A 13301-nucleotide genomic window follows, 5' to 3' on the forward strand; every position below is an offset into this window, starting at 1 on the left:
AACTCCGGGAGTTGGTGATGGACAGGGAGGCCTGACGTGCTGCAATTCACGGGGTCGCAAAGAGTCGGACACGACTGAGTGACAGAACTGAACTGAACTGACCCACCCACTGACACGGCTTAGATGCCATTGCACACCTCATAGCAATGATCTCTTCAGCATTCAGATCTGGCTTTCTAAACACCATTCCCCACTAGAAAGAAGTAGGGTTCCATACAGAAATGGCTGATTGCAGACCTGAGGCAGAAAAAAGTACAAGATGAGCCTGGGAGACTCTCTGTGCCCAAAAAGGAGGTGATCAAAGTCAAAGGGTGTCATGTCAAAGGATACAAAAGAGCCCGAAGCATCTTCTACTGGTCACCTCTGGACTAAACACTAAAATGAACAAGTATAACTGGTTGTAAAATGCTGAATGAATAAATATCAGTAACTCCATAAAAATGACCAAATATAATTTTTTTTAAATCAGAAAAAAAATTAGAAAAACTCATTTATTGAAAAGCTAAACATGCAATTGCAACAATTCTTACTCTGAGAAGTGATAATCATAGGAAAAGAATTTAGGATTTACTCTGCCTTTTCAAAAAAGAATTATGATTTATCACAGGTGGTGAGGGATAGCCCACTCTTACAGAAGAATGGCAATATCTAACCATTCCCAACGAAATGATGGTTTTGAACTTGATTCATCAATGGATGCTAAACTTCCAGGTGAAAAATTACTGAGGAATGGGAAGGTTTCAGGTGCTAAAGCTGTACCCGTAGGTCCTGTTCCTTCTACTGGAGAGTGGCTTTCAACAGACAGCCAGAGTTACATCACCGATTAAAACCTATCTTTCATGCCTAGGTAAAGTATGAATTTAATTATGCTTATACAGGCACATCTGTCCAGGCTTTAGGGTTATTTTCATAGTAAACAAGGCGGATACCTCCTTAATGACAAATAAAAGAAAAGCCACACGTGAAAATGTGGAGGCAATCTTGAAACTCAAAGCTTGTCCCTGGAATCAGAAAAAGTATACACCATCTTCAAGGACCCGAACTGAAAGTAAGCTGGTTGGCTTAGATAAGAAACCAGACTGTCAATTATGTGTTTAGCAGGGCTTATTTTTGCAGTCCAAATGGCTCAGTGAATATGTCACAAATTAATTACCCACTGAGCAAGAAGGGGAGCTGTTTCTTCTCTGTTTTGGGGAGATGATAAGGATAGTGGTTCCAAGAGTACAGTCAACCAAGAGAAGTTTCTCATCCAACCCAAACGCCCAACCCAACAAAACCTCAGGGGTACAGAGGAAATGACTGGGGTAAACAGAGCAGTTCCATGGGCAGTTTAACCACGAAAAATTTTAATCTTCTTCTAATCTGCTTCCCCCAAAAAAGGGCCTCATGTCCATGATACATCTTGTCACTTTTCACCATATTGAACACCCAACATTTCTTAGCCAGAATTAGAGCTGCCCATCTTGCAAGCAATTTCATCTATCTGTCACTTCTTGAGCTCCCTGGGCTAAACATTCTGCTCTGCCTGCTCCCAGTGGCATTCATGGGAACAACGGAGTTCTGGTTCCTCTGATGCTGACCACAGCCACTGAGTCCTGCAGCCTGGGGTCTCCCTACCTTTCTCCTTAACAACACTTAGCCCCCCTGGGGCCCAGACCTGCAACATCCACACAATTCCTCCTGCACCCAGCAACCATCAGGCCACAGTGGGGAGGAAAGAGCAAACATTTTCTAGTAGGTCCACTCTGTCTGTGCCAGCACGTTACTTAACTTCTGAGGCTCGGCTCCCTCATACGCAGAACAAAATAATAAAATCTACATCGCAAGCGTGTTACGATGATTACAAATCATGTCTGTAATGTTCCCAGGACAATATATAAAATAATTAATAGAGACTGGCTAGTAATAACTGTGGTCCTAGTGCAGACTAGTTACAGTCTATATTCACCGGCCACTCACTATGTGGTGGACACTGTTCTAAATGCAAGTACTGACTCAGTTCATCCAGAAGATGCTATCAGTTACGCCCATTTACAGACAAGAAGCCAAAAGAGAGGGTTATAACAGTAACAGTAATGAAAAGTCCTTCCACGGTTCCCCATCACCCCACTCCAGCAAACACACCAGCCTTTCATCACAGCCCCATGGGTAACTGACACGCCAGGTGAACATAAACCCTGGCAGTTCCACGTCAAACCTCTTCCTCTGCTTATCTCATTCTTCGGCCAGAAATGCCCTTCTCTGCACAACAGCCCCCAACCCTACCTCCCCGCCACCCCCTACCCCCGAAAATCCCGCTTCTTCCAAAACTGCACTCAAATGTCACTTCCCCTGTGACCTCCCTGGGCTTCCCAAATCCTCTGGGACTCCCTCTGCATTTTATTCGCGTCACTGTTTCCTTTCCTTCCTCCACTGTCTGGACTGTTTGGCCATGTGCCCCCTCCCTCTGCTGTAAACACCGAGGGTGCAGGAACCACACTCTCCCCTCCGTCCCCACTGGCCAGGCACAGTGCCCAGTAGAAGCCTCAGAGCAGAGTTAGGACACGTGTGTTGAGGGGCTGCGTGCACACGACACATCAGGGTACTCCTCTGTGAGCTGGGGGCAAAGCACCTCTCTCACAGGGCTCCGAAATAATAAATGAGAGTTGGGAGAGAGGAAACATAGAGCCTGAGCAATGTTCGCTAAGAAATGGGGAAGACTGCATCACAGCCACTCTAGCTACCCCACGGAGGACCGACTGTTCTCACACGACAGGAAATACCGTCCTGGGGCCTGACAGCAAGACAGGGAGCAATCCCAAGGCTGGAAAGTTCATTCTCCCAGCACACGTCGGGAACAACAAAGTCCCACTTAACACAGGATTGAGAGCGGTTCCATAATCTCTCCAGAGATGCTGTTACAGAAACAGACTGAGAGAGCGAACTTTTGGGTACCAGGGGGAAGGATGGGAGAAGGAATAGTTAGGGAGTTTGGGAAGGACATGCACACGCTGGTGTATTTAAAATGGATAACCAATAAGGACCTACTGCATGTATAGCACAGCAAACGTTCTGTGACAGCCTGGATGGGAGGGGCAGTTTAGGGGAGAATGGATACATGTATATATACGGCTGCGTCCCTCTGCTGTTCACCTAAAACTACCACAACACAGTTAATTGTCCATACCCCAATACAAAATAAAAAGTTCAAAATAGGGGGAAAAAAGAGATGCTGTTAACAGTTAATAGCAATAATGATAGTAAATACTAGATGTATACGATGAATTCATAACCATTAACTCAGCAACAATAAGACTGCTCCTTATAGCAGGGGAAATTCCTGCACATAAACAGAGAAGGTTCTGTGTTATTTACTGTAAAGTCACATTTCCCAATCTGTTCAAAGATTTTAATTACATAACTGTAAAGTTTCACTTTTTTATTTTTATGTATTAGCTATCCCATTTTAAATGCTTTTCTCTGGTGAACTCAAAATATTTAAAAACAAAACTCCATTCAATTCTAAAACATATTTAAAATCAAATATGTATCATGCCTGGTGTTTTCCCGCAAGTCTGTTAACACTAATATCTATGGGACAGCATTTTCTAAACATCATGTCCACCTGTAATCTTTTTTTCAGGTCTTGTAAAGAAGGAGAACTAGTTTCTTCTCCCAAGCTTACCTAAATCACTTCTATTTTAAAATCTTGGTCCCATGTGGTGCTAGTGTAAAGAACCCGCCTGTTAATGCAGGTGACATAAGAGATTCAAGCTCAAGCCCTGGACTGGGAAGATCCCCTGGAGGAGGGTATAGCAACCCACTCCAGTATTCTTGCCTGGAAAATCCCATGGACAGAAATGCCTGGTGGGATCCATTGGGTCCCAAGAGTTGGACGTGAAGTGACTTAGCACGCATATACACTCTGATGTTAGGATTTGTCCTAAATGCAGTTTTAACCACGAAGCATTTTAATCTTCTTCTAACCTGTTTCCCCAAAAAAAGGGCCTCATGTCCAGGATACAACCTTTGACCCCCTTGAAATTACACATGAAACCTCACCCAGAAACCCAAGGCCCCTCTCACTCCCTGTCACTTTCGGGTACAAACTACACTGGATACCCCTTTGCCCTCTGCAGTCTCCCCGGGGTAGAAACTCACTTCATCTACATCTGAGATCTGTAACTCTGCATAATGACAGTGAAGATTTCTGCATTGCTACATTTAAAGAATTTACACACAGGTCTGCTCCCTTGTTGCTGTTAGCCCACTTAACTTTAGGAAAAACTCTCTTCAATAAAATCAAACAGCAGTGCTTTATAGCTCTGTTCCAGCGCTGAATGTAGGAACTGAAAATAAAACATATGTTTCTATTACAAAGGAATAAAGGCCATTTCTACCGAAAACACTTTACAAATCCGACGAACGATCATCAAGACAACAGAAGCCATAAAACCAATGCCAGAAAAGGGTGACACTTGACAGTCAATCTTGCCCCAAATGTGCTGAACAGTTCTTTTCACCATCACAGCCAGAACACAGACACTATTACTGCAAGTTAATCTTCTGAAGTGTATGCAATTTAATCCAACTCAACACATATATATATATGTGTGTATACTTGCTTGGCTGTACAGCTTACTTGGAGTGTGAAAGTTGCTACATTATGGCTATGTCTACACAGCCAAATGCTTCCAAATACACTGTGTCATTTGCTTATAGAAGCTGAAGAAGGTGCTGAAGACAAAGTGGAAAGTGAGGGGTACCAGGTGCAACAGAGGGGTGGCAAATCAAGATCAGATATTTGAACCTGTGTGCTCTTACCATACAGTGTAGTATAAATAGTATACTACTTAAAACACAGGTAAGAATAAAGAAAGAGCAATCGGATATTTACCCAAATCACTTCTTGATTACAAAGGATAAGAGAGCAAGTTTTCAGGGGAGAAATCTGGGAGACACCATCTCAAGGTTATCACCACTGGTCCCAGGACAATGTGCTGGGAGGAACTGAGACACTCACAGCATTGCCTCTGAGGTGTTCCCACCAAATGTGCATACCATGAAGCTGATCACGAGTAACTGGACAAATACAAATCAGGGGACTTCCGACAAATAATTGGCCTATCGCCTTCAAACATGTTAAGGTCACAAAAAAGAAAGGCTGAAGAGCATGACCATTAAAGGCTATGTGGACTGGATCAGGGTGGAGGGGACCCACAGCTGAAGAGACTAAGGACTTTACTTTCAAGTCACCCAGCCACAGAGCAGCAGAGCCAGGACGACTACAGCCAAAAGCTCTTTCTGAGATGCTGGACCTAAGAGGTTTGGGGTGAACTCCTAAAATTCATGCATTTTTAAAATACTTTTAGCCTTAAATGCTTATTTTTAAGATCAATACTCTACCATGAGAAAAGGACAGTGGGCAACTTTCACAGATTTAACATTCACACTTTTTAGTACACATAAATAATAAAAAAAAAATGCAATGCTTTGTAAATAAACTGAACTGAAAAACAGAATCATGTGTGTTATGTGGTTTAAGAAAAATGAGAAAACCCAGCTAGTGGGTGAAAGGTGAACCGAGGCAACTATCTGTTGTGGTTGTGCAAACAAAAGAAATTTTGGCGGGGGTGGGGGGGTGCGCTTTAGAAAATAATCCCCACCCCAAACCAACTGGTTACGTTGGTAAGGATATTAATAGTAAAAGTAACAAATCTGGGGCTTCTTTAGTGGTTCAGTGGCTAAGACTCCAAACTCCAAAGCAAAGTGAAGTTGCTCAGTCATGTCCGACTCTTTGCGACCCCATGGACTGTAGCCCACCAGGCTCCTCTGTCCATGGGATTCTCTAGGCAAGAGTTCTGGAGTGGGTTGCCATTTCTCCAGGGGATCTTCCCGACTCAGGGATCGAACCCAGGTCTCCCGCATTTCAGGCAGATGCTTTAACCTCTGAGCCACCAGGGAAGCCCTAAGCAACAAAGCAAGGGGCCAGGGTTCAATCTCTGGTCAGGGAACTAAGATCCCACATGCCACAGCTAAGAGTTCATGTGCCACAACTAAAGCACCCAATGAAGACCTGGTGCAGCCAAATAAATAAATAAATTTTCAAAAAGGTAACGAATCCAACAAGAAGTCCTTGATGTTCTGAGCTAGACACTGGAGCCAGACATTCCTCCATTTGGCAGAAGAAACCATACATCCAGGTGATACATTTATATCTGGGGCCCCTAAAAACATTCTTCATAAAAGATGAGAGTCTATCAAATTTTAATTTATCCTAAAATTGTTTTACATTTCATCTGAATCATTCCTCCAAAACCTTTTTGTTTTTTTGGTTTGTGGTTGTTTTTTTTTGGTTTTGGTATTTTTGCCTTTCTGTGATTTTGACAGTTAAAATCAGGAAAACATGAACAGGAACAAGTTATCAAAAAATATGAAGAGCATCTAAGGAATGGCAGAGGAGTCTCTCCGTTATAGCCAGTGATGCTGAAAATTTCAAGAATTACAAATTGGGGCAAACAAGAAAAAAAAAAAAAAAAGCATGTATGCACTACCTACCCGCCCCTCCCCCGCTGCCACCACACACACACACACACACACACACACACACACACACACACACACACACGCCTCAAGCCTAATTATTCATTTATTATTCTTAAGCACTGCTGAGCATCTTCTGTGTGCCAGGTACTGCCCTAAGATACCAAGCACAGAACATATCTGACAAAATATCTCAGGAAGGAACAGTACAGTTCAGAGTCAGAAGTAGGAGGTGATCAATTAATTAGAATATAACAAGAGCTATGAAGAAAAATGAAGCAGGACAAACAGACAAAGTGACAGGAAGATGACATTCTGACTGCGGTGGTCTGAGAAGGCTTCTCAGAAGTGCCCTCTGAGCTAAGCTGGGAGTAGGGGGATGGAGCAGGCCCGGGGGGACAACGGAGGATGGGAGGGAGAGCGGCACCCACAGGTCAATGCCTGAGGCCACGGCTTGCACACAGGCTGCTGCTGCTGCTGCTGACCGAGGCTGAGAGAGACAGGCGGCCATGAGAGGACGCTGAGCACAGGTGTAGGCCATGATTTATGTCCTAGCAGGGCCACTCTGGCTACAAGTAGAAAATTGTCATTAGAGGAGCAAGAACAAAAACAGGATCAGCTACAGGCCCTGCAAGAAACAGGGCAGGCATGGGGGTGGGTTGGGGAGTGGGGGTGCTTTGGGCCAGGGTAGAAGCAGTGGAAAGAGGAATACATAGTTGGACTCTGGCTGTATTTTAAAAGTAAACAGGATTGCGGAGGGAGTGAATGTCGAGTTCTGAAAGAGAAAAGCCCAGAAGGACTATGTCTTTTACCCTATCCACCTGGTGACTATGTACAACATTACTGAGGAGAAGTCGGCAGAAGGAGTAAGTTTAGGCATGGTAGGAAATTAAGACTTTCACTTGATACACATCAGGTTTTAGATGCTAGTCATCAAAATAGAAGTGACTAGTAAGCAACTAGATACCCAAGCTGTTGGGAGAAGTATTAGCAAATGCAACAGATACATGCAGAGACACATATGAGAGAGAAAGGGTAGAGAAGTAGAAAGAACTGCACATACATGTGTGTGTCTGAATGAAGAAAAGCTCAAGAAAACATGGAAAATGTGAAAAGAAACAAACACTGCACTGTATCTACTTCAGCACCATTTGAAAATGCTGCAATGGAAGGTACTATTCTAGTAATTAAAGAAAGGGGAGGCATTTCTTCAGTTTCCCCCAGTAAAATAATAAGCTAATTAAAAAAAAAAAAGTAGGGCTTGTCTCGTAGCTCAGTCAGTGCAGGAACCCGCCTGCAGTGCAGGAGACCCAGGTTCAATTCCTGAGTCCGGAAGATACCCTGGAGAAGGAATGGGCAACGCACTCCAGTATTCTTGCCTGGAAAACCCCATGGACAAAGGAGCCTGGCAGGCTACAACTTCGAGACTAACCCACCAGTGAAAAAAATTAGATACAGAATGAATAAAAGAATACCGTGAAAACAACACTCAGAGACAACCGTTGGTAACTTGGTGAATTATTTCCTCCCATTGTTTTCTTGATATTTACCTACTGACACACAGACAACACAGTTTGGTTTTGCTTTCTAGATATAGTTCATTTTTGCTGGTTATTCTGACACACATGAGATAATGCTAAACTCCATGAAATTAGGCCATTTTTTTTGCTTTGTTTTGAATCTAGATTTCCGTGCTTTTAGAGTATCTTTACTCTTCAGTTCACCAAGGCTCCCTCAACCTCTCCAAACACATCACACCCTAACTCACTCATCTGGGCTGCTGCCTGACATCGGAAGACATCTGTCCTTTCCATTCCTGCTGCTCCTCAGAGCTTTGCAATTGGGGTGGGAGTGGGGTGTCTGTCTTATAAAACCATAAGCACATTTCCATTTCACGAAGAATTCTTTGTAAACCTAATCTCTCAATGGAGTCTTTATGTATCATCCTCTGTGCACATTTCTAATGTGGCATCAGATCTTTTATAAAGCATGTTTTAGCACTGCCTCAAGGAGTCACTGTCTAGTCACTCAAAGAGTGGAAACTGACTGAAAACCGCTTCTCTTCAGTTCATTCAACAAATGCCCACCAGAGCGTGTGTGTGCGCGCACGTGCACACAGATGTGAGGGGATGACAGACACAAAATCTTAAAAGACAGTTTCAGACAGAGAAACACGCTGTGAATAAAACAACCACCCGTGAGAACATAACTGCAGGAAGGTGAGAAAGAGAGAGGATGCTATTTATCTGGGTGTCCCAGGAAAAACCTCCTCAGGAAATGACACTCGAGCAGAAGCCTCAGTGGAGCAAACGAGGCTGCAGACACCCTGGAGAAGAACAACCCAAGTATGTGCCAAGCTGCTCCAGTCGTATCGGACTCTTTGCAACCCCATGAACTGTAGCCCACCAGACTCTCCTTTCCCTGAGATTCTCCAGGCAAGAATACTGGAGTGGGTTGCCATGCCCTCCTCCAGGGTATCTTCCTGACCCAGGGATCAAACCCATGTCTCCATCGGCTCCTGCACTGCAGGCAGATTCTTTACCACTGAGCCACCAGGGAAGCCCCACAATCCAAGTACAGGGAAGAAGAAAGACAGGGGCCCTGAGAAAGGAAGGAGCCTGCATGTTGGAGGGATATATGGAAGGCTCTGTGGCTGAAATGTCACAGGAAGAGGGGGCCAGATCATGGATGGCCCTGCAGGAGAAAATCTGGATCCTTATTCTCACTGTGATGAAAAACTACCATAACGTTATAAACAGGAACATGAAATGGTATGATTTAGGCTGAGCAAACAGCGTGGTGGCTGTGGAGAGACTAGAATGTAAGGAGCAAAAATAAAGGCAGGGAGACCAGTTAAAAGACTGTGACCATTCTCCAGCCAAGAGATGGGGTGGTGGAAGCACAAGTCAGTCAAAGTGGTGGTGAAGTGTTTAGGACACATTTTGCAGCTAAGAGCAACAGGACGTGCTGAGAGAATTGGGAATCTGTGCCTGAGGAAACAGAATCAGCCCCTATCCACACCGCTAATGACTTAGCTTCCCTAACGGACCTTCTCAGTACTCAGCTCGCTGGGCTGGGTACAGGAGGTGCAGGCAACAATGACTTACAGGATAATTTAAAATGTATCACACTGTCTCACTTACCCAAATTGGGATCAGTGGCCGGACGTTTCTTAATTTTCGCTTCAGAAATAGCAGAGTAATAGGCACACGTCATCTTGATCAGCCATGTTGCTCGAACCATTGGCACTGAATACTTCGCTAAATATGCAAAAACATCTTCTTTTTTACTAAGGATGGGAACCTAGAAAGAAATAACATATTTATAATCATCCCATATTATATTCATTGCTAGGCCAGCCTAAAGAAAGGGGAAGTGAAAGAGACTCTTAAGTCCATGCTGACTCTGACAAAGTTATTCTTCATCGATTTTCAAACAGCACATATGGTTTTTAAAAAATAATAAAACATTTTAAGCAAATTTTAATAAAAAATAATTGACACTGTATGTTTAGTGCACTGGTGGGACAGTTTTATCAGTTGTGCTTTCTTATTTATAAAAACAAATTATTTTCAAGCTCTCAGATGCTGAAAGCTACTCCTTGCATCAACAATAGAGGGAAATAATTTCATGACAGTCCTCCAAAGAGTTTAATCTCAAAATTGGAAAGGACAGATCATGAGAAAACTTATCCCCACTCTATATCTTATTGAAGGGCATTTTTGTATAAAGCTTTCCAACTGTAACATTTCATAAGAATGAAAATTTCCAGAAAGCTTCTAAAAGAGCCTTTAGCCCAAAATTTTAAATAGAGGCTAAAATGATGGCTCAGTGAATCTGCCTAATAAACACGGCGCTAGAAATAGCTGGGTAATTAATTCACTGGTTGAGAGTGGGCACTTGAGGCAGTTAATTATTTCTTCCAGACCACAAAGGTACTATTTAGCAAATTAGTATCCCAATGTACTGCTGAATGGCTTGCAAGAGTTAATCCAGTCTTGTAGAATTCCTCATAAATACCCTAGGAAGAGCCCATTAATCTATACGTATCTATCCAATTTATGAATACAGGGTAACACAGTGGACAAAGGGCACGTTGGCTACAACGCAGCAGTTTGGGAAAATTGAGATGGAGAAGCAGGCGTTGTCCCACTCCCAGCCCCCAACAGCAATGAGTACCTCTGTGTTTCATTCCTGGCCCTAGTCTGTGTGATTAAACCCATCACTCCCAGGCCCTTCATGTATGAATGAGATAAACTGACCCTGTCTACTTCACAGTAGGGTGAGGAGGATAAAGCAAAAAAATTACATTTATCAAAATTATGACAACTTTCGTTGTTGCCAGTTCCAAAGATTTCTTCATGCCCCCCAAAATATTCTCAAGCCACGGACTCTACCCACCTAAGAAAATTCTGGAAACCACAATTATAAACATCACTAGCCCTGGTTTCTATGTCCCAAAGTCTTGCTCGATTTTTGTCTTGAAAAATCAAAGCTTCAAACCAGCTAATTTATTCATATAGCATGGCATTTTTCTTAGTTAGCCAGTGGCTTAGACAGTGGATTTTTTGCATTATACATATGTTACCAACTTGACAACTCACAATCTTGGTACAGTGTAATCCTAGAATTAAAAAGTGGTTTTTGTACATAGCCCTTCAAAACAAGATATCTTTTGTACCTGGTTCTTCCCAAAGAAACTTCAAGCTGCTCCCATGATGAAGGAAAGCTGTCTGGCTGGACCCTGAGATGCAGTGTGTCCATAAAGTGTACTTTATGGTCAATGTAACAGACTTCTGACCGTGTACTATTCCTGCCATGGTTGCTGACTTTAGAACGTAAGTCCCATGACAGAGGCAACTACATCACACACCACATAACTAAAAAGGAGGTGAAAGGGACACAGCCTAAAGCTGTAAAACGTCCTCTCTGTGGATAACGGTGAGACATTTTAACAAGAAAATGTCCTGAACATTTAGCTTACAAGACACATCTTTCAGGGAGCACAAGGCTTGGGTTTACTATCACTTAGGCGGGGGAGAGGAAAAGCACAAGACCAGACTGCTGTATTCTTCACTAGGACAGACAGTACAGTATCAGGGAGTTAAATTTTAGCTGTCAAGGTCAGGTTCCCCGCTAGGTAAGATGTACCAAAAGACTATATATCATATATAAAATCAAGGCTTAAAAATAAGGCAAACGCAAAAAGTAAAGTTAGCACCTCCATAGAAGTATTAACAGTAGTATCTTTATAGAAGCCTAAAGGGTTTCTTTTGAGCAGCAACTGACAAGAAGGAGTGGGGGGAGGGGTACATTTTGATCATGCGAAACGTTTAGATGAAATAGCAGGCAAAGCTGAGTCTTCCATGAACAGCAGCACAAGGCAAACCTGCAGCTCACTGCCCTTGCTGGCAGAACCCTAACAAAAACGGTTGGCTCAAATCAAGGGTTTTGGAATTCAGAAGAACATATGTGAAGAAAGTTATTTAATTAAGGAAGAAAACACATTTTGATGGTTTTGTCAAATTTACAGTTTGGGCCAACTCAGGAAGGAAAATATGTTTACACTGACTGAAGTATGACTTCCTGCAGAGATGGATTCCATTTTCAGCCAAGAAACCATCTGACTTCAACTTGTAGCTGAACCCAGGCAGTCACCGGGCAGCTGTTTGGTTTCTGAATCAAGCTGGAATTGCATCTAAGTACCAAAAGAAAAGTAAGACACCTAGCACGTGGTGGTCTTCCACTGGCCAAAGGGCCACCCTTGAATCACCTTTCTCTTCGCAAGCTCCTTACCATCAGCATCCCGTTTGCTGGGTAGTGATAGAGGGAAATTCCTGAGACCACAGCAATCAAAGTCACCGGAAGTGAAACACATCATTCCTAGTGAGCTGTGCCAAAGGCTAGAAGGATATATCCCCAGAAGCAAGAAGTCTCCTTTTCCAAATCTAGCTATGACCATGGTTGAATTAAGAGGCCTTTTGTAGGTCACTGATGACCTTTCTGAGGCTAAACACATGGGGCACTGTGGAGCTTTACAGCAGCAGAAAACCAGGTCTGGAAACTTGATCCCGTCCCACACAGGAAACTATTTTGAACTCTAGATCAGAGCTGGAAGATGACTCAGGATCTTAACAGGAAAATGAAGGTCTTCTGTACTAAGCCACCTCACAGATAAATATCAGAAATTAACAAGATGTATTTAAACTTCCTAATATGAAGGAACATGTGGAGAATGCCATTTTCTACCCAATTCTACAGAACTGTCACCATCTCAGGAGGATGAAATGCTGAGGAAGGGATGGGACGGAATGGCTCTTGAAATGCCCAAGAAATGAATAAGTCAAAGTATATTCAATGGTTTCACAAAGAAAATATATTTTAACTTTGCAAAGAGAATTAATGTCAGGGCTTACCTGAGGGACACCTGACTTGGCCAGAGGCAGCTCCTAATAAAGAGAGAAGAACAGTGGCTAATACACTGCACCACAATTCATCGCCCTCCATAAAGATGAGAGGCCATTACACCCCTTAAAGCAAGGGCATCAATTCCTCACCAGTACTTGCCTGCAGGAAATATCCCCAAAAAATACATTCTAAAAGCTTACAAAAAAGGCAAACCTAAAAAGAAAGACATCAGGCTGGCTACATAGGAGTGGAAGGTACTAACCCACATGGAGGGTATGAACTATTGGTAGAAATACATCAAGTATTGAAGGATCGCCCTTGACTTCTGTGGCCTTCAGATACAATTCACACACCCCTGTGGGCCCACGTGG

The 13301-nt window shown here is 43.1% G+C and overlaps 1 protein-coding gene across 9 annotated transcripts in view; it reads right to left on the reverse strand.

Moving 5' to 3' along the window:
* Positions 1-13301, reverse strand: part of MED12L (mediator complex subunit 12L) — a 363490-nt gene that overhangs the window by 307447 nt on the left and 42742 nt on the right. For 8 of the 9 annotated variants that reach the window (XM_061418660.1, XM_061418696.1, XM_061418668.1 and 5 more), the window contains exons 5-6: positions 12939-12971; positions 9666-9825 (exon numbers count right to left, since the gene is read on the reverse strand). In XM_061418660.1, the coding sequence (XP_061274644.1) occupies positions 9666-9825; positions 12939-12971 (193 nt within the window). The remainder of the gene's footprint in view (positions 1-9665; positions 9826-12938; positions 12972-13301) is intronic. The other variant, XM_061418677.1, reaches the window with a different exon arrangement.

Source organism: Bos javanicus, chromosome 1, assembly GCF_032452875.1.
Source record: "Bos javanicus breed banteng chromosome 1, ARS-OSU_banteng_1.0, whole genome shotgun sequence".
NCBI classification, from domain to species: domain Eukaryota; kingdom Metazoa; phylum Chordata; class Mammalia; order Artiodactyla; family Bovidae; genus Bos; species Bos javanicus.